The following is an 18,104-nucleotide window of genomic DNA, read 5'->3' as shown; positions in this document are numbered from 1 at the left end:
TGTACCTGTACGTCTGGTATTAATTAGAGCTGGGACGGGTAATTCAAGTCTTCCAGTCGGGTGGTTCCTGAGTAGGATCCTGATACCCACACACGACTACCCAGACCCGTGGTTAGTCACGTGATATATTGTTTAATGGCAAAAATTGTTCGCATTTCTTTCTGATTTTATAAATTTGAATAGAGATAAAACTTCAGTCAACTTCAAAGTATGCATGACCAGATAGTTTTATGCGTGTATCTAAAGACATTTTGCCAGGGCTACGGTCACACTATTCCCACTCGGACATTTGTACCTATCTCTTAAGACCTAGAGTGGGTACCCGGGTAGGGTCAGGTAAAATTACCCAGGTAGTAAATTTGGACTCGTCCCAGCCCTAGTATTAACATAAGTAAACCATCAGGCCATCTTAGAATATCTTGCACCACACTGCCATCTATGTGTCATATTTTATTTAAATGAAAAATCAATTCAATTAGCAATAACAGGTTGATAGTGATACGGTTTCCAGAGACAGGTCCAGGAGTTTAAGAGGGGTGCACATTATGACCAAGTCACTTCAAGTCATCTACCACGTAAGGTGTCTGAAAGAAAGGGGGTATATGCACACCCTGCACCTGGTTTATCAATAATTAATCATAAGCATGATCAGAAAATAAATTTATAACAGAAATCGTTCAAAATTTCATGATAGCCAAACTCAAAATATTTTGCATATATATGGTGTTTCACATAGTTTCAAATTAAACAATAATGTCAATGTGTAAAATGATGAAAATGACAATAAAAATGGTAATTATCTACTTGATGACAATATTATTCCGCATTGTTTGCTGCTGAACATGTTGACCCCTAGGAACCCAAAGCATAACAGAACATAATCCATGCTTCATGCAAACAAACACACAGTTCAAGACAAGAACCATCACTGTGGATGCTACCTGTGCAAAAGCAGGGGTGAGTGGGTCATACATACCGTATTCGACGTAATAAGCGCCCAAGGCACTCTCAAAATTAGAAATAGGGGGCTCTTATTAGAATATTATTTTGGTGGGAAAAAAACAGAGTTGAAAGATAAATTTCATGGTTTATGCTGACGGTCTGAACTGTTTATCTATCTAGATAGATAGATAGATAGATAGATAGATAGATAGATAGATAGATAGATTTTTCCAGAATATAATTGCACATAATTAAGGGTGCATATAACACACGAGTGCATAATTTACACGAATAAATAAGGCTTGTGTACATTGATCAATCGGAAGGGATGCTAATTGGGATTGTTCACTTGCCAATATATTAGCATATATCACCATGGGCGCTTATTAGAGCGGGCGCTTATTCCGTCGAATACGGTACATGTCAGACATCTTTCCACATGCTACTGGTGTTTGTCGGCCTATACAGTGGCCAGATAGAGAGAGTGAGTTGAGTTTAACACCGCTTTCAACAGTATTCCGATTATGTCACAGCGTGTCAGCTTAATGTGGGAGAAAAGAAGGTTTCAGACGTTTACCACTTTGGTGAAACCCATGAGCACGGGTATGGTGCTGACAAACCAAGAAACATAATCTGGTGAACCAGGTTTCTGATTGGCCCAAGGGATGCTACTCTGTTCAGTGAATTGCAGCGCCTTACACAACTGGGCACATGTGCCCCCGATATGTCTAAAAACTAGCGAGTGAGCTTTTAACAGTATTGCAGTATATACAGAATGTCAGCTTGATGGTTGGTTGGTTGGTTTGTTGTTTAACGCCGCATTCAGCAATATTCCAGCTATATGACGGCGGTCTGTAAATAATCAAGTCTAGACCAGACAATCCAGTGATTGATATAATGAGCATCGATCCACGCAATTGGGATCGATGACATGCATCAACCTAGTCAGCGAGCCTGATCACCCGATCCTGTTAGTCGCCTTTTACGACAAGCATAGTCGCCTTTTACGGCAAGCATGGGTTGCTGAAGTCAGCTTGATGGAGGAAAGTGATGCAGGTCTTAGAAACATCACACTAAGAAAGATGAAATCTACACGTCAACTGTGTCTATATTTAGGCCTAAGAGGTTAAATACCATTTTGGTGAAACCCACGAGCACAGGTGTAGGGGTTGCAAAGCTAGAAACGTAAACAGGCGAAACCAGAAATAGAATCCATGATTTTGCATGCCATGATCTATTCCAGCAATAGCAAGAGTGGCCTGGAAATCATAGTCAGGGCCATACCAGGAAAGCCAGTGAATGAGTGAGTGAAAGTTGTGGGCCAGACAAACCAGTGGTTGATACCATGAGCACCATCCAGGACATTAGGGCAAGATGACACACAATCAGCCAAGGCATACATTGTGACCAACCAATCTTCATTTCGTCAACTTCAATGACAAGCTTGATGTACTGCAGATACAGGCCTACTTAATCCTTGAATTAGGTAAGGGGGTGATGGGTGGGGGGTGGAGTGATGGGTGGGGGGTGATGGGGTGGAGTGATGGGTGGGGGGTGGAGTGATGAGTGGGGGATGAGGAGATGGGCGGGGGGCATTACTTTAGCAGAGGCAGGGATAGACACCTTTGGTCATATACAACTAGTCCACAGCTCATTTTGGACTACTGGTTAATGTGAAACTACTAGATTTTGGAGAAAACAACCCGCCGGCTAGATCTTCACTATTCTCCTCAGAGTAACGGATTTGTGGCCATGTCTAACCCTGATGGGGAAATGAGAGCTAAGACGACTCTCTCCCATCAAGGAGAAATCTTCTCTCTATCATTTAACATAGACCATTCCCTTCCAAAAATCAAGTCAAATAGATCAGTCCAAACAATACAAGACTGCCATCAGTTCAACAACTTATAATCCTGACAATCTCATCTTCCTTAGGCAAGGAAATTAACTAACTATAAAAGTCCAGTTTCCACCCTTGCCGAACTAGGCTGGAATTATGGAGTTATATGTTGGCTGCACTAACAAGTCTATGCAAAGTCCGGGAGCAGTCAGGTAGCCTAGAGGTTAAAGCGTTTGCTCGTCACGCCGAAGACCCAAATTTCGATTCCTGACATGGGTACAATGTGTGAAGCCCATTTCTGGTGTCCCCTGTTGCATATTGCTGGAATATTGCTAAAAGCAGCATAAAACCATTCTCGCTCACTCGCTCCCTCACTCACTATGCATAGTCCAATAAAATTCATGTAACCTAATCGACATCCGCTTCGTAAACAACATGGATTTCAATGTGCAGATTTTGGTCGCTTGCAGGATTTGCAAAGGATGTGTTCCGTCCACTTGGCATCAAGAGATATTTTCCAAATTGTTTCATGTTTTTAATCAAGGTGCTCACTTTATTTGATGCAATTCGTGAGGAAATATTATTATAGTACAGATCTTGATCATCAATTAGATCAGCTTGATTGGGCACCGCAATTTTGTTTGAAGCAAATGCAAGTAATACCAGAGGTGGATTCTGATTGGTCAATAGAAGGGGCATAGAAGGTACATAACTCGTAATATCCACTGGTGGCGCTATGATCGAGCACAGAAATTGCAGCCAAGTTCATCTAGGGTGGAAACTGGACTTTTACAGTCAGTCAACTCCCTTGCCTCGGGAAGATGGACAATCTTAACATATTTAATGATCAAATTAAATTCAAAACAAACTCAACAATCGAATCTTTAACTATACTTACTAAACATGAAAAACACACAATTGTAACATAGTCAAGCAAGATAATCTGAAATACATGCTAATTTTGAAATGGCTGATAATGAAAAGTTCATGCAAGAAACATATACCTCTGATGGTTAGCTAGGAGACAGCTAGAGCAGGTGTTAGCTATTGAATATTCTGTGGTAGGTTTTTGTTGACTGTTTATCATAATCAAACTTTACTCATGTTGACAAAACTATAACTTAAAGTTTACTTTTTACAGAATCGAAATATCAGTTTTACTGTAAAACAAATTAGTGTTATTACGTCTGTGCATAGTATGACAACATACCCTTAACCTATTAGAGATAGTCATAATGTTGGGCTTATGTAAACATATTCACTTTCTAAAAAAATGATTAATTTATTATCATCAAAACTTCAAAAACTTAAAACAAAAAACTCAATCCCCAGTTTTAACAAAAGATATAACAAAAATACTATTCATAATCAGTGAGTGAGTGAGTGAGTGAGTATGGTTTTACGCCGCTTTTAGCAATATTCCAGCAATATCATGGCGGGGGACACCAGAAATGGGCTTCACACATTGTACCCATGTCGGGAATCGAACCCGGGTCTTCGGCATGACGAGTGAACGCTGTAACCACAAGGCTACCCGACCGCCCCTCATAATCATACCTAAGCAAAGCACAAATAGTAGATTAATCAGTTTAAAATTTTCACATGACCATCACAAATCATAATTTGTTAGAAGTTTGATTTTGTTTGACGTTTAAAGCCGCACTAAGCAATATTCCAGCTATATGACGGCTCCCTGTATATAATCGAGTCAGGTCCAGACAATCCAGTGATTGATGTTACGATGTACTTGTATGAGCAATGACACATGCCGTCGGGGGACGATGACACGCTATCAATCGACCAAGTCACCTGACCATCTGATCGAGTACGTTGCCTATAATGACCAGATAGGCCGAAAGGGACCAATTCTAACCCAGTATCCCCATGGGGTTGCTGCTTAGATGGACGAGGGAAGAATAGTGACAGTAATTCACTCCACATTATTCTAAAAATCCAAACTCAACTTAGCGGATATAACCATTATGCCTAAACTGTATTTTACAAATCATTATTTGTGAAGACATGAAATTCATTCATTGTTTTGTTTTCTTGTAGAACTTGAACATTTTGAAAACATTTGGGTTGAATTCGAAATCACACCAGGAAAAAGGTCGCAATTCAGAAAAACAACTTCAAAAATTGTTCAGAGCACATACGCAAAAACAAATATTGAGTTTTTAACAATTTCAAAACCATGACCCAAAATCGACATTTCACACATCCGGTCAGCATCTTCGTCCTTAACCACTGAAATAAACATATGTGACATGCTCACTTTCAGAAGCCAAAACATGACAAAACATGACCTGGCAACACAAACAAAGCACCCAGCCGGAACACCTGGAGGGAACAAGGGAGATAACTAACATGCAGTACCTTTCGGATCTGAGTCGTGCTTAGAGGGATGGGCTGAAACAGTGCAAATAAAATTACACTCAACAAAGGAAAATCAAATTAGCTGAGGGAGCTGTTATAGAATATAATAAAACGTCAGTCCTAGATTGGCAGAGAGATTATGTGTGATGTGATTATTTCAAATGTTTTACTTTAACCATTCTTTATGCTTAAGTGAGTGAGTGAGTGAGTCTCATTTTTACGCCGCTTTTAGCAATATCCCAGCAATATCACGGCAGGGGACACCAGAAATGGGCTTCACACATTGTACCCATGTCGGGAATCGAACCCAGGTCTTCGGCGTGACGAGCGAACGCTTTAACCAGTGGGTTACCCGACCGCCCCATTTATGCTTAAGACGTGACTTTGTATCAACAGCAAACTGTCTTATTATGTAAGTATGGAGCGAATCGACACTAGCACAGCCCAGCTGTAGGAGGTCTTACACAATTGGTCATGTCTGATGAACGAAATATACAGTAAGTAAACACTATTAAAAGCTAAGCCTTTGCTAGGAACACACAATGCCGTTTAGAAAGTGGTCAAATATAACAAACTTTAAATTTGGGATAACACTTTCGAAGTAAAGTACAGATTCTTGTACTTTTTTGGGTTGAGTCCCGTTCAGGATTCGAACCCACGCTGCCAGAGTGAGGCAACTTGTCAGAGGGGTACACAAAGTAAGTGATCTAGACTACCAGTTGTCAGACTTTCATTTTGCGGGAGCCTCGGTGGTTGAGTGGGTTAGATCGCTGACTTTTTGTGCTGGCAATTAGGTGCCTCGCTCTGGGAGTGTGGGTTCAAATCCCGAACAGGATTCAACCCTAAAAAGTACGAGAATCTTTACTTTACTCAGAAAGTGTTATCCTAAATATAATAAGTGTGACATAAGCCTTTGCTGCTAACTGTGATTATTTGTCAATAAGTCAATCACAAAGCAAATTCTTTGAAAAGGTATTATTTGCCTAACTAGTCTTTGTAAACAAGGAAACAAGATGTTAAATATATAATTTGAAACTTACTGGAAAAACTGGACTATTTGCTCAATTTCTACAAATTATTAGTTTTGAACAAGCAAGCCTGGTAGGAAAACATATTTCTGTCCACATCTTATTGGCACATATGTTAACATTATAAGCTATCAAAATGTTACCAAAAGACATGATCGGGCAAGCAGACTCAAACACAAATACATAATCTTTTGCCTTTTGTGTTTACCCATATGTCAAATGTGTGTGAAAAGTGCTTGTCTCATCACTGATAGTATTTACATGACAGGCAATGATTAAAATGAACCTGTCAGAGTTAAATTAACACTTTTGGGGCAGTCTGTGTTCACATTGGATAAATTGGTCAACACTGACAGTGCAGCAACAGTGAAAAGGTGTCTTGGAAGGAGACCTATTCTGTAAAAATGTGAAAATCGTGAGTTTAAATTTTAATTTCATGAACATGATAAGCATTTAATTATGTGGCTTCTAATGATACTGAATGTATATGATAACACATAATGATTTGTTTGTTTGTTTGTTGATTAACGCCACAGTCAGCAGTATTCCAGCTATATGACAGCAGTCTGTAAATAATCAAGTCTTGAAAAGACATTCCAGTGACTGATATGAACATCGATCCATGCAATCGGGACACGATGACATGCATCAACCAAGTCAGCGAGCCTGACCACCAGATCCCGTTAGTTGCCTCATAAGACAAGCATAGTCGCCTTTTACGGCAAGCAACGGTTGCTGAAGACCTATTCTACCCCGGAAAGACGGGTGTCATGTAGATGGTTGGTTGGTTGGTTGGTTGGTTTGTTGTTTAACCCCGCACTCAGCAATATTCCAGCTATATGACGGCAGTCTGTAAATAATCGAGTCTGGACCAGACAATCCAGTGATTAATATCATGAGCATCGATCCACTCAATTGGGATTGATGACATGCATCAACCAAGTCAGCGAGCCTGACCACCAGATCCTGTTAGTCGCCTTTTATGACAAGCATATAGTCACCTTTTACGGCAAGCATGGGTTGCTGAAGACCTATTCTACCCCGGAATCTTCACGGGTCCATGGTACTGAATGCATATGATGACCCGTAATAATTACGACGATGATCATGAACATGGTGATGTAGATAAAGTGAGTGAGTGAGTGAGTGAGTTTGGTTTAACGCTGCCTTGAACTGTATTCCTGTTATATCACGGCTTGTCAGCTTAATGTGGGAGGAAAGCCCGAAGTGATGCAGGTCTCGGACGTTTACCACTTAGGCGAAATCCACGAGCACGGTAATGGAGCTGACAAACTTAGAAACATAAACAGCACGAACCTGGATGCCACCCCATGATCATAGGTTTCTGGCGTGTCCAAGGGACGTAATTTTGCACAGCAAATTGTGGTGCCTCAGACGACTGGGACACCGGTGCCCCCGATATATATAAAGCCATGGAAATCTATGGCCACAGAAAGATATATATTTTTATCACATAATGGTTTATGTTTCTGTTGGGGTCATTTACATCTATATTGCAAATAAAAAAGGCCTTTGTCTATCGGCTAATGAGTCAGTTTTGGCCATCGGGGATCTGGACAAAGTACTGTGATAATTGTTATGAGTATCTGTCAGGGATATTAAAAATCACCTTCTAACTGGGGCAAAGCTGAGGCCTTTTACAAGTGGAGGCAACACTGAAGAAATAAACACTTACACACTTTAGCGAGGACAGCAGGCACATCACATGCCATACCTGTGTTTGTACAATTAACTTTGGAAATTAATATTTTTGCCAAGGTTCACTAAATACAATGTTTATTTCTAATACAGGATATTTACCATTCCAAAACACACTCACGTGATAACCTCTATGTATAGTCACAGGGGTGTTGAAAATCAGTGCTCGACTTGCCTGATTCGTTACATGAGATCACGAGACAGCCTCAAAGTTTAGCTTCAAAAGCTGGCTGACAATCTCAAACTTAAGTAGACCTTTAGTCAATTGTGGTCAAATATTCGTAACAAGACCAAACTGTAGCATGTGGAGTGAGTGAGTGATTGAGTATGATTTTACGCCGCTTTTAGCAATATTCCAGCAATATCACGGCAGGGGACACCAGAAATGGGCTTCACACATTGTAACCATGTTGGGAATCGAACCCGGATCTTCGGCGTGACGAGCCAACGCTTTAACCACTAGGCTACCCGACCGCCCCGCATGTGAAGGACATAAAGACTGCAGGTGGGAACAATTTAACTGACGAAGTGTATACTTTTCTTCCCCTGATTTGATCTTGCATTCTGACACACTCTCTGATTGGTTCCTCACAGTACCTTGTAGCACAACGTATTAAGAAGTCCTGGCAGGTCCCACTCTCTGCTGAAAACGTATTCGTAGCTTGGACAAATATTAAAATATGCCAAAAACTGTAACATATGTTATTCCACATACTACACACTTGCTGCAAAAGGAAATCATAATTACACACGCAGAAATAGTTGAGAAATGGGCAAATATGACATTTTCAGTATGGCGGCCGTGGCCTCCATGTTTAAAGTAGAATCGGAATTGTGTGTGCATGTTTTAGCTACACCATAGCTGGATCAGGCCTTGTAGTTTTTGGGGAGATATCGAAAATTCAGTGAAAGAAAAACCAGATAAACTGGGCTTTGTGAAGATGAAAGATCACAGCTTGATGATAAATACTGAAAATGTGCAAAAAAAAACATATTGTATGGCATACCACACCATGTAGTTGCTGCATACCAAATTTCATAAAGATACAAGCAGAAATGGCTGAGTAATAGGCAAAAGTGACATTTTCAATATGGTCGCCATGGCAGACATGTTTGAAATAGCATTACAATCCTTAGAGCATGACTTAGACACAACACACTTGGTGTCATTAATGTAAAGTTTTAGTGGCAGTTTTACAGAAGATGTCCAAAATGAAAAAGTTATCAACGGATGGACGGACAACTTGCCATTACAAAAACTCTCTGCAGGCAAACAAGAACGGTTACCATGGTTACCAAGTATTTATTTACTCAGTCTACCCAGCAAATACCAAAATGTTTAATAAAGAATAGCAGCGAAAGCTTTAAAAAAATGTTTAGCAATACAAGAGTGACAAAATATTTCACAGAATGTCCCTCGGGTAGAAAATATTACCTAAAAGAACAAAGCCACGGCTAAGGGACGCTAGTTTGAAAAGGGCCTGAGTTTGCCCCCAACCCTCAATGCCCCCCATGAACACAGAGTCCTTTTGTATGCCAGGTATAGTTCATTATCAGTTCATCAACCAACATGGGGATGGAACTGATAGTGACACATCTGGCACATACTGGTGCCTGAACTGTTTGTTTGTTGTTTGTTTCTTTCTTTCTTTGTTTTTTAACATCACACTCAGCTATATTCCAGCTTCTTGACAGCGGGCTGTACATAATCAAGTCTGAACCAGACAATCCAGTGATTGACATCATAGGCATCAATCCACGCAATTGGGATATGATGACATGCATCTACCAAGTCAGCGAGCCTGACCACCTGATCCTGTTCGTCGCCTTTTACGACAAGCATAGTCGCCTTTTGCGGCAAGCATTGGTTGCTGAAGACCTATTCTACCCAGGATCTTCACAGGTGAGCAGCTGAACTGAATACTCAAGGCTGTACACAGCTGGTGTAGATTACCACTGCACATTCAGTCCCAATGTTCAAATCAGTAGTTCAAAAACTGATTGGGATACTAGTTCAGATTTTAATCAAAGAGTAAACAAAATCAAAATTGTTGGTTAGAGATTTTCATAAAGAAAATCACTGTGTTTGAGATACTGGTCAATCTATCTATCTCATATTTGACTTTGATCTTTTTCAAAATCTCACTTATGGACACAATTGTTTGTGGGCTACCACTTTTACCATTACGTAGATGGCAATATCTGTAGCAAATAAATTTTGTTGACAAGTGAAATTAACATCTATTTCTAACCCTTGTGTACAGGAAGTTCTGTGTGTGGGAGGCACCAAGTACAGAGGCTCTAAGTGCATGAGGCTCTAAGTAAGAGTGCTTTAGTACAGGAAGCTCTACGTATGGAAGGCTCTGAGTTAACTAAAGAAGGGGGGCTCTGAGTACAGGGGGCTCTAAGGGAGCTTCAAGTAACGGAAGCTCTTAGTATGGAAGGCTCTGAGTAAGGGGGCTCTGAGTACAGGGGGCTCTTAGTACAGGGGGCTCTGAGTACGGGGGCTCTAAGGGAGCTTCAAGTAACAGAAGCTCTAAGTATGGAAGGCTCTGAGTTAGGGGGGCTCTTAGAACAAGATGCTCTGAGTACAGGGGGCTCTGAGTACAGGGGGCTTCAAGTAAAGGGGGCTCTGGGTATGGAAGCCTCTGAGTAAGGGAGGCTCTCAGAATAGAAGGCTCTTAGTACAGGAGGCTCTAGGTATAGGAGTCTCAAAATACAGGAGACCCTTAGTATGGAAGCTTTCAATAAAAGAGGGTCTTAGTAAGGCAGAGTCTAAGTTCAGGAGGATCTGAATACAGGAGACTCTAAATACAGGAGGGTCTAAGTAAGGGAGGCTCTAAGGATTTGAGACTTCCACGAAGGGAGGCTTTAAGGATGGGAGGTTTCAAGTAAGGGAGGCTCTAAGGATGGGAGGTTTCAAGTAAGGGAGGCTCTAAGGATGGGAAACTTCAAGTAAGGGAGGCTCTAAGGATGGGAAACTTCAAGTAAGGGAGGCTTTAAGGATGGGAGGCTTTAAGTAAGGGAGGCTCTAAGGATGGGAAACTTCAAGTAAGGGAGGCTTTAAGGATGGGAAACTTCAAGTAAGGGAGGCTTTAAGGATGGGAGGCTTTAAGTAAGGGCGGTTCTGAGCAAGGGAAGTCATTGACCACAAGACCACTGGGGCAGTACCAGTGATAAGGGTTGGGCATACAAGAGGCTCAAAGTACTTGAGGCAGTAAGTCCAAGAGGCTCTAAGTAGGGGAGGTTCATAGTAACAGCACATCACTGACCGGTGGAGGAGTCGCTGCTGCAGAAGAAGCTCCTGACGTTGGAGTTGTATTTGTCATCCGGTGATATCGTCTCCATCTCAGGATCCAGCTTTGGAGCAGATATGATGTAACTATGGAAATAATACAGATTATTAGTAAACAATGAGTTCCAGGTGGCTTCACAGCAGTGTCAACAAGAGGGCTTCTAGTGACTCATATGTTTCTCTGCTTTACTGATCTTGACAGTGGGAGAGTTACCTTTGTCCAACCAATGCATGCCACCATGGAGTAAATGATCTTTGCCATATATATTTTAGTTTAAGAAACAGGTTTAACATAACCTTGTGTACCAGAATATTTTTTCTCGTACCTGGCATTTGTGGGTTGGTCAGTTTTGTGAGTGAGTGAGTGAGTTGGGTTCAACGCTGCTTTTAACAGTATACCAGTTATATCGCGGCATGTCAGCTTAATGTGGGAGGAAAGCCCGAAGTGATGCAGGTCTTTGACGATTACCACTTCGGTGAAACCCACGAGCACGGGTATGGTGCTGACAAACCTAGAAACATAATCGGGGCAAACCGGGATTCGAACCCACAATCATAGGTTTCTGGCGTACCCAAGGGACGCAACTCTGCACAGCGTCGCGGCGCCTTAGACGACTGGGCCACCCGTGCTCCCCAGTTTTATAAAAACAAATACATACGGTGGTTTTTCTTCCTTAATGGGAGGTGGTGTCGGTAATACTGCTGGTGCCCCACCAATAAAGTCGCCATAACTGTCATCTGCAAACAACACCTTGTATAGCCACACGACATTACATATAACTCAGTCTCAGAAAATCAGATCTTTAAATCCAAAATGATCCCTCTCTGAGTGAAGATCTAACAACACGTCGCATCAGGTGAACCCTGAACTTTGACAGCCCGATCTAGATTATAAAGAATGAAGGTGTAGATGCCATGGCACTCAGAAATGGTGGATGAATATACACAACACTATAATGACAAGACCTTTTTTATCTACATTCGGAACAGGATGATTAATTTTGTTTTCGAAATACAAAAATCAGATATGCTGGGCAGAATACTTCGCTCATACCGAAAACTGGGAACCAGCGATAATAGGCTGATGAGAAAGTTCACCTGACACGATCTCCTATGGAGGTGTTGTCAGATCTTTACATAGAGAGATATCACATCGCAGATCTGATCTTAATGCAATTGCATATAATTCATCCTAAATCAGCACATAATGCAAATGTGAAAAGCTTTTGCTAGCAACAGAGTAAATACTTTTCAGTTTCAATTCACAATGTAAACTGCACACTACAAAATCTGTTTAATTTCAAACTGATAATATACTTACACAGACTTGCTACAGTGTGCTACGACAGTATGTTTTATACATTTTTGTTGATGTTGTTTAATGCCGCAATCAGCAATATTCCAGCTATATGAAGGTGGTCTGTAAATAATCGAGTCTGGACAAGACAATCCAGTGATTGACATCATGAGCATCGAACTATGCAATTGGGATACGATGACATGAATGAACAAAGTCAGCGAGCCTAACCACCCGATCCTGTTAGTCGACGCTACTACGGGAACAGAAGGCAGTGTAATTCCATAACTCAAGAACTCGCTACTCCAAAATACCATCTACCTAACAACAGCTTATACACAGGAACCAGTGGTCTTGTAGTCATCTATCAATGTGTCAAACTGAAAAATTTGGCAAACAGTAGGAGTGTAACAATATATCAAACCATTAAACGATTGCAAATGTTTGCCCTACAATAATACAGTATCAACAGGAATTTAATAATGTCAATAGTAGGCATAATGACCGGCAGTTTCAATAGTTGCAAATAGTTATAAATAAACATAAAATATTGCCAATTTCAAACCTGCCTCTGTGTTGGTTAAGCAGGGATAACAACTACTTCAGATATAGAGTTACTTCCCTTGGGCTGAGTATGCCACAGGGAGCAAAATGGTCGACTTTGTGAGCAATAACTTATTAATTTCTATCGCATTAACGAATACAATTACTTGGTTTACTACTATCACAATACTATCGCAATAGTGTGGGCTACTATTGTAATACAATCTCAATAGTGAAAATAGCTCCAATAGTCATCCCTAGAATAGTTTTTTCAACAATATGAGACTAACATGAAGTATTAAAAAAAAGATGTGGCTCCTAAATATTAAATATTTACATATTAATGCTGGGCATTTTTTGTATCATGAATCCTCTGACTTCAACAATATTGAAGATGGAGCGGCGAAACGTCACTGAGTGACCCTTTCACATGACGCCACCTGTGAGGACAATCACAATCAGTTTATATTATTATCAATACAAACTCATCATCAATACGACACAAGTTACCCAATGTTCCTTCACCCATGAAACCATACGATGTGTGGTGGTTATGTTCTACAACAAATCAAGGAAAGGCTGGGAAGCCAGAGAGTGCTCAGACCATGTGTGTGGTGGCTGCTTGTACTTGACTGGAGTCCAGACGGTCTTATAAGGCTAGTCCACTGAGATACCATGCCACAGTTTAAAATGGAAACCCTACTCAGAGCTGACCTGCCCTAATTAAGGTGAGTGCAGGGCAGGGTAATAACAGGGTATGAAACTCCCAAACATTTCAGCCAGACCACAGGACAGGCTAGCTGAAATACTTGCCAGCCCTGACCAAAACCTGCCTGCCCACTATAATCATATGTTTCTCAGGATAATTTAATTAAAAATATGAAAACTGATTGCTTGTAGCATAAGCGCATCGCTAAATGTTAGGTTGTCTAATAGCTAACGGGGTTTCTTTTTGGTTACATTTTATGATTCATCTTTACATGTGAATTAATGCTTATCATCGGGAAATATTTAGAGTATTTTTACCTATGAAATATAACCCGACCGTCGGGCAGGGGGATTTGAAAATCTGACAGCCCGAGTTGAAATCAACCCGTCTCGGACGGTCGGGCAGGCAGGTATTTCGAACACTGGTAATAACAAGTATCATTGGTTGATGCTGCCAGTGATTGAAACATGGACCTTCTGTTCTCCAGGCAAATCCTCTATCCACTAGACCGCAAAGGCAGTCACACGAGTGTAGAGGAAAGCACTGACATATGATGGAAGACCACCTACTGACATATCCATCCAGGACCACCCACCTGCTCCTTTTCTGACAGCCTGTGTGGGTGCTGGGGCTGTTTGAAAGTCAGCGAAGTCTTCATCTGCCACAGGGAGGGTGGGGACAGGCTCTGGGGGCGGAGCTTGCTGGGGCGGGGCTTGGTATGGAGGCGGAGCATGCTGGAAGCCAAGGGGAGGAGCCATGTGGTTGAGGGGAGGCATGGCCGGACCACCTTGAGCTGGAACATCTGAAGGATGAAATTGGTAATTTTTAACTATCTCTAAAATGGCAACAAGATTGAAATATTTTCAATGTTCAATGTGGAACTGAAATTCTATCAAGCCTATCATGTCCATATTTAACACAGTTTTGTTATTGGTAAAGCTTTTTTTTTCTCATTGTTTGTTGTAAAACATGGTGACTGAGTGAGTGAGTATTATTTTATGCCGCTTTTAGCTATATTTCAGCAATATCACGGCAGAGGACACCAGAAATGGGCTTCACACATTGTACCTACGTGGGGAATCAAACCTGGGTTTTCAGCGTGACAAGCTAACACTTTAACCACTGGGCTACCCCACCACCCAATGTGGTGACTGACAATGCCTTCAGTAGGACAGTAAGTTTGTCTAAATAATGCCCTACACCAGAAACCTAATTACACAACTCTATGCTCATTGATTCAAGTCTTGAACCGGTAATGTCACATACTGGTGTGAGGAATGGTGGCTGCGGTCTGCGCCCCGGGTTGAGGACCCATCCACTGTCCTTGAGTATTGGTCATCATGGCCTCCCCACTGGGTGCCACTGTTGCCTGGTTACCAGGTATGTGCGGTCCCATTGGTTGACCTGCCACTGGAACCTGGCCCTGATTGGCTGGTGGTTGTGTTGGCATGGCAACAGACTGTGGGCCAAGGAATGGTACCGGCGGCTGAGGACATCTCAGCAGGATGTCCAGAGAAGCAACAGTGTAGTTGTTCTGAAGAAAAAAACACTTGAAAGCATCCAGCAGCTAGTTCTTACAGCTGAATCATAGCTTTGGATAGAACATATCCCCATGAGATGACAGTATTCTCAGCCATAACAACAACCACCTGGTATTTAACATCATCAACGGTTAAGGTAGAACAAGGGCCCTTTGGGGCCACTGGAATGTCAAAGTTTAAAGTCACGGAAAGTTATCAGCCATGTCAAATGGTTGACTTGTCTGTCACAAGTGCAAGTTTGTTTCTGGTAGGATCAAATACATAGGAATGATAAAAAACATTACTAAAAAAGCAAATATTTCAAACATGTAAGTCAAAATCTGACCACGTCTTGAGCCCAAGTGAACGCTTTATGTTGTTTTACTGTAATCACAGAAATAATCCGCATCTAAGAAAAAAGCATTCTCATATTCAAATATTAAATAATGCTTTAAAATATCCTCAAACATCAGCCCTTGCAACACATTTCATCCTTACCAGGGTGCCGTTGTACAAAACAACCTTATCACTACGAATGTCGCAAGTCAGTGTTAAGGTATGGGAGTTACCGTAGTGCTAAGATCGCTTTGTACAATGGCACCCTGTACATTTCGTGTTGATGAAAGTCCAAAACATGCAAGGACTGAAATTGCCTTGGAGTTTCAAAGTTCCATCAACTTGTGTTGACATATTTGACATCAAGGGACACGAGGGTGAGATTCTCTACATACTAATGGAAGTAACTTACTTGTGTGAGAGCAATAATAGCGAGCACTGCAAACAGTTCGGGTTTAGACAGCTGCCCTGGAGTGTCCTTGTTAGCCATCTGCCAGATCAAACCCAACATTTCCCGCGGTAGGCCGCTCATCATCAGTATCGGGTAGACACGGTCTGTCTCTAACTTCCCCTCTCTGTAAAAAAAGGGAAGGGATCTGGTCAATACATACAGCCCTACTGGTACTACACAATCAGTCTCCTGCCTCCATCACAGAGAGAGCTGGTCATACAGTCCTACTGATGCTACACAAGCAGTCTCCTGCCTCCATCTGCTGTCTGTACAGAGGAGAGCTGGTCATACAGCCCTACTGGTGCTACACAATCAGTCTCCTGCCTCCATCACCTGTCTGTACAGAGGAGAGCTGGTCATACAGCCCTACTGGTGCTACACAATCAGTGTCCTGCCCCCATCACCTGTCTGTACAGAGGGAGCTGGTCATACAGCCCTACTGGTGCTACACAATCAGTGTCCTGCCTCCATCACCTGTCTGTACAGAGGGAGCTGGTCATACAGCCCTACTGGTGCTACACAATCAGTGTCCTGCCCCCATCACCTGTCTGTACAGAGGGAGCTGGTCATAGAGCCCTACTGGTGCTACAAAATCAGTCTCCTGCTCCCATCACCTGTCTGTACAGAGGAGAGCTGGTCATACAGCCCTATGGTGCTACACAATCAGTCTCCTGCCCCCATCACCCGTCTGTACAGAGGAGAGCTGGTCATACAGCCCTACTGACTCTACACAATGAGTCTCCTGCCTTCATCACCTGTCTGTACAGAGGAGAGCTGGTCATACAGCCCTACTGGTGCTACACAATCAGTCTCCTGCCTCCATCACTTGTCTGTACAGAGGGAGCTGTCATACAGCCCTACTGGTGCTACACAATCAGTCTCCTGCCTCCATCACCTGTCTGTACAGAGGGAGCTGGTCATACAGCCCTACTGGTGCTACACAATCAGTCTCCTGCCTCCATCACCTGTCTGTACAGAGGGAGCTGGTCATACAGCCCTACTGGTGCTACACAATCAGTCTCCTGCCTCCATCACCTGTCTGTACAGAGGGAGCTGGTCATACAGCCCTACTGGTGCTACACAATCAGTCTCCTGCCTCCATCACCTGTCTGTACAGAGGGAGCTGGTCATACAGCCCTACTGGTGCTACACAATCAATCAGTCCTACTCACACTGTGGCTGCCCCCATCACCTGTCTGTACAGAGGGGAGAAGGTCATACAGCCCTACTGGTGCTTCACAATCAATCAGTCCTACTCACACTGTGGCTGCCTCCATCACCTGTCTGTACAGTCAGAGGGAGCTGGTCATACAGCCCTACTGGTGCTACACAATCAATCAGTCCTACTCACACTGTGGCTGCCTCCATCACCTGTCTGTACAGAGGGGGGAGCTGATCATCAGGTAGCTCACACCACACAGGTAAACCGGCACTTGTCTTGGCCACTATGGCTTTACCCGCACCAGATGAATGGCGTCTCTTGGTTGTCTTGACAACTGGAGGGGGAGGGGGAGCTGTAAGAAAGGGGATGCTCTTATTAAGCCTGAATGAAACATCTTGACTATCATATACCGTTATTAAAGCTTTTGAGCCGTGTATGTAGGATTTCTTAATTCTGAAAACAAGTTTCTACACACACTTCAAAGTAAATTTAAGTTTGTGTTTCACACAGTAATAAAGCCCACTTGGCAATTCACTTTAACCCGATGTCTTTGCTTCGTTTAACCCCACATTCAGCAATATTCCAGCTATATCAGAGCAGCCCAAAACATTTGCATCAGGACCACAAAAACCAATGATTGATATTGTGAGCATCGATCCACATCATGTTAGTACAATGACCACCTTTTCCACTCAGTGGTCTCTAGCGACCAGCACAGGTAGCTGTGGATCAAAAGGGCATCTTCACAGGGAAGGAGGACCGCCTCCGTGGTCTTGTGGTAGAGCGTCCGCCTGGAGAGCGGAAGGTCCGGGGTTCAATCCCCGGCCGCGTCATACCAAAAGACGTTAAAAGATGGTACTTGTTACCCTGTCTGGCGCTTGGCATT

At 42.4% G+C, this 18,104-nt stretch overlaps 1 protein-coding gene across 4 annotated transcripts in view; it reads right to left on the bottom strand.

Annotated features, from left to right (window-relative positions):
- The window catches only part of LOC124131962 (synergin gamma-like), a 43,256-nt gene that overhangs the window by 12,065 nt on the left and 13,087 nt on the right, over nucleotides 1-18,104 (bottom strand). For 3 of the 4 annotated variants that reach the window (XM_046495506.2, XM_046495507.2, XM_048396448.1), the window contains exons 8-14: nucleotides 17,408-17,570; nucleotides 16,018-16,180; nucleotides 15,016-15,283; nucleotides 14,345-14,551; nucleotides 11,860-11,938; nucleotides 11,178-11,287; nucleotides 5,159-5,191 (exon numbers count right to left, since the gene is read on the bottom strand). In XM_046495506.2, coding sequence (XP_046351462.2) covers nucleotides 5,159-5,191; nucleotides 11,178-11,287; nucleotides 11,860-11,938; nucleotides 14,345-14,551; nucleotides 15,016-15,283; nucleotides 16,018-16,180; nucleotides 17,408-17,570 — 1,023 coding nt within the window. The remainder of the gene's footprint in view (nucleotides 1-5,158; nucleotides 5,192-11,177; nucleotides 11,288-11,859; nucleotides 11,939-14,344; nucleotides 14,552-15,015; nucleotides 15,284-16,017; nucleotides 16,181-17,407; nucleotides 17,571-18,104) is intronic. The other variant, XM_046495508.2, reaches the window with a different exon arrangement.

The sequence above is a fragment of the Haliotis rufescens genome, unplaced genomic scaffold (genome assembly GCF_023055435.1).
Source record: "Haliotis rufescens isolate VD_foot unplaced genomic scaffold, xgHalRufe1.0.p SCAF_15, whole genome shotgun sequence".
In the NCBI taxonomy this organism is placed as follows: domain Eukaryota; kingdom Metazoa; phylum Mollusca; class Gastropoda; order Lepetellida; family Haliotidae; genus Haliotis; species Haliotis rufescens.
The sequence above is the reverse complement of the archived record's forward strand: the minus strand, read 5'-3'. Positions and strand labels throughout refer to the sequence as shown.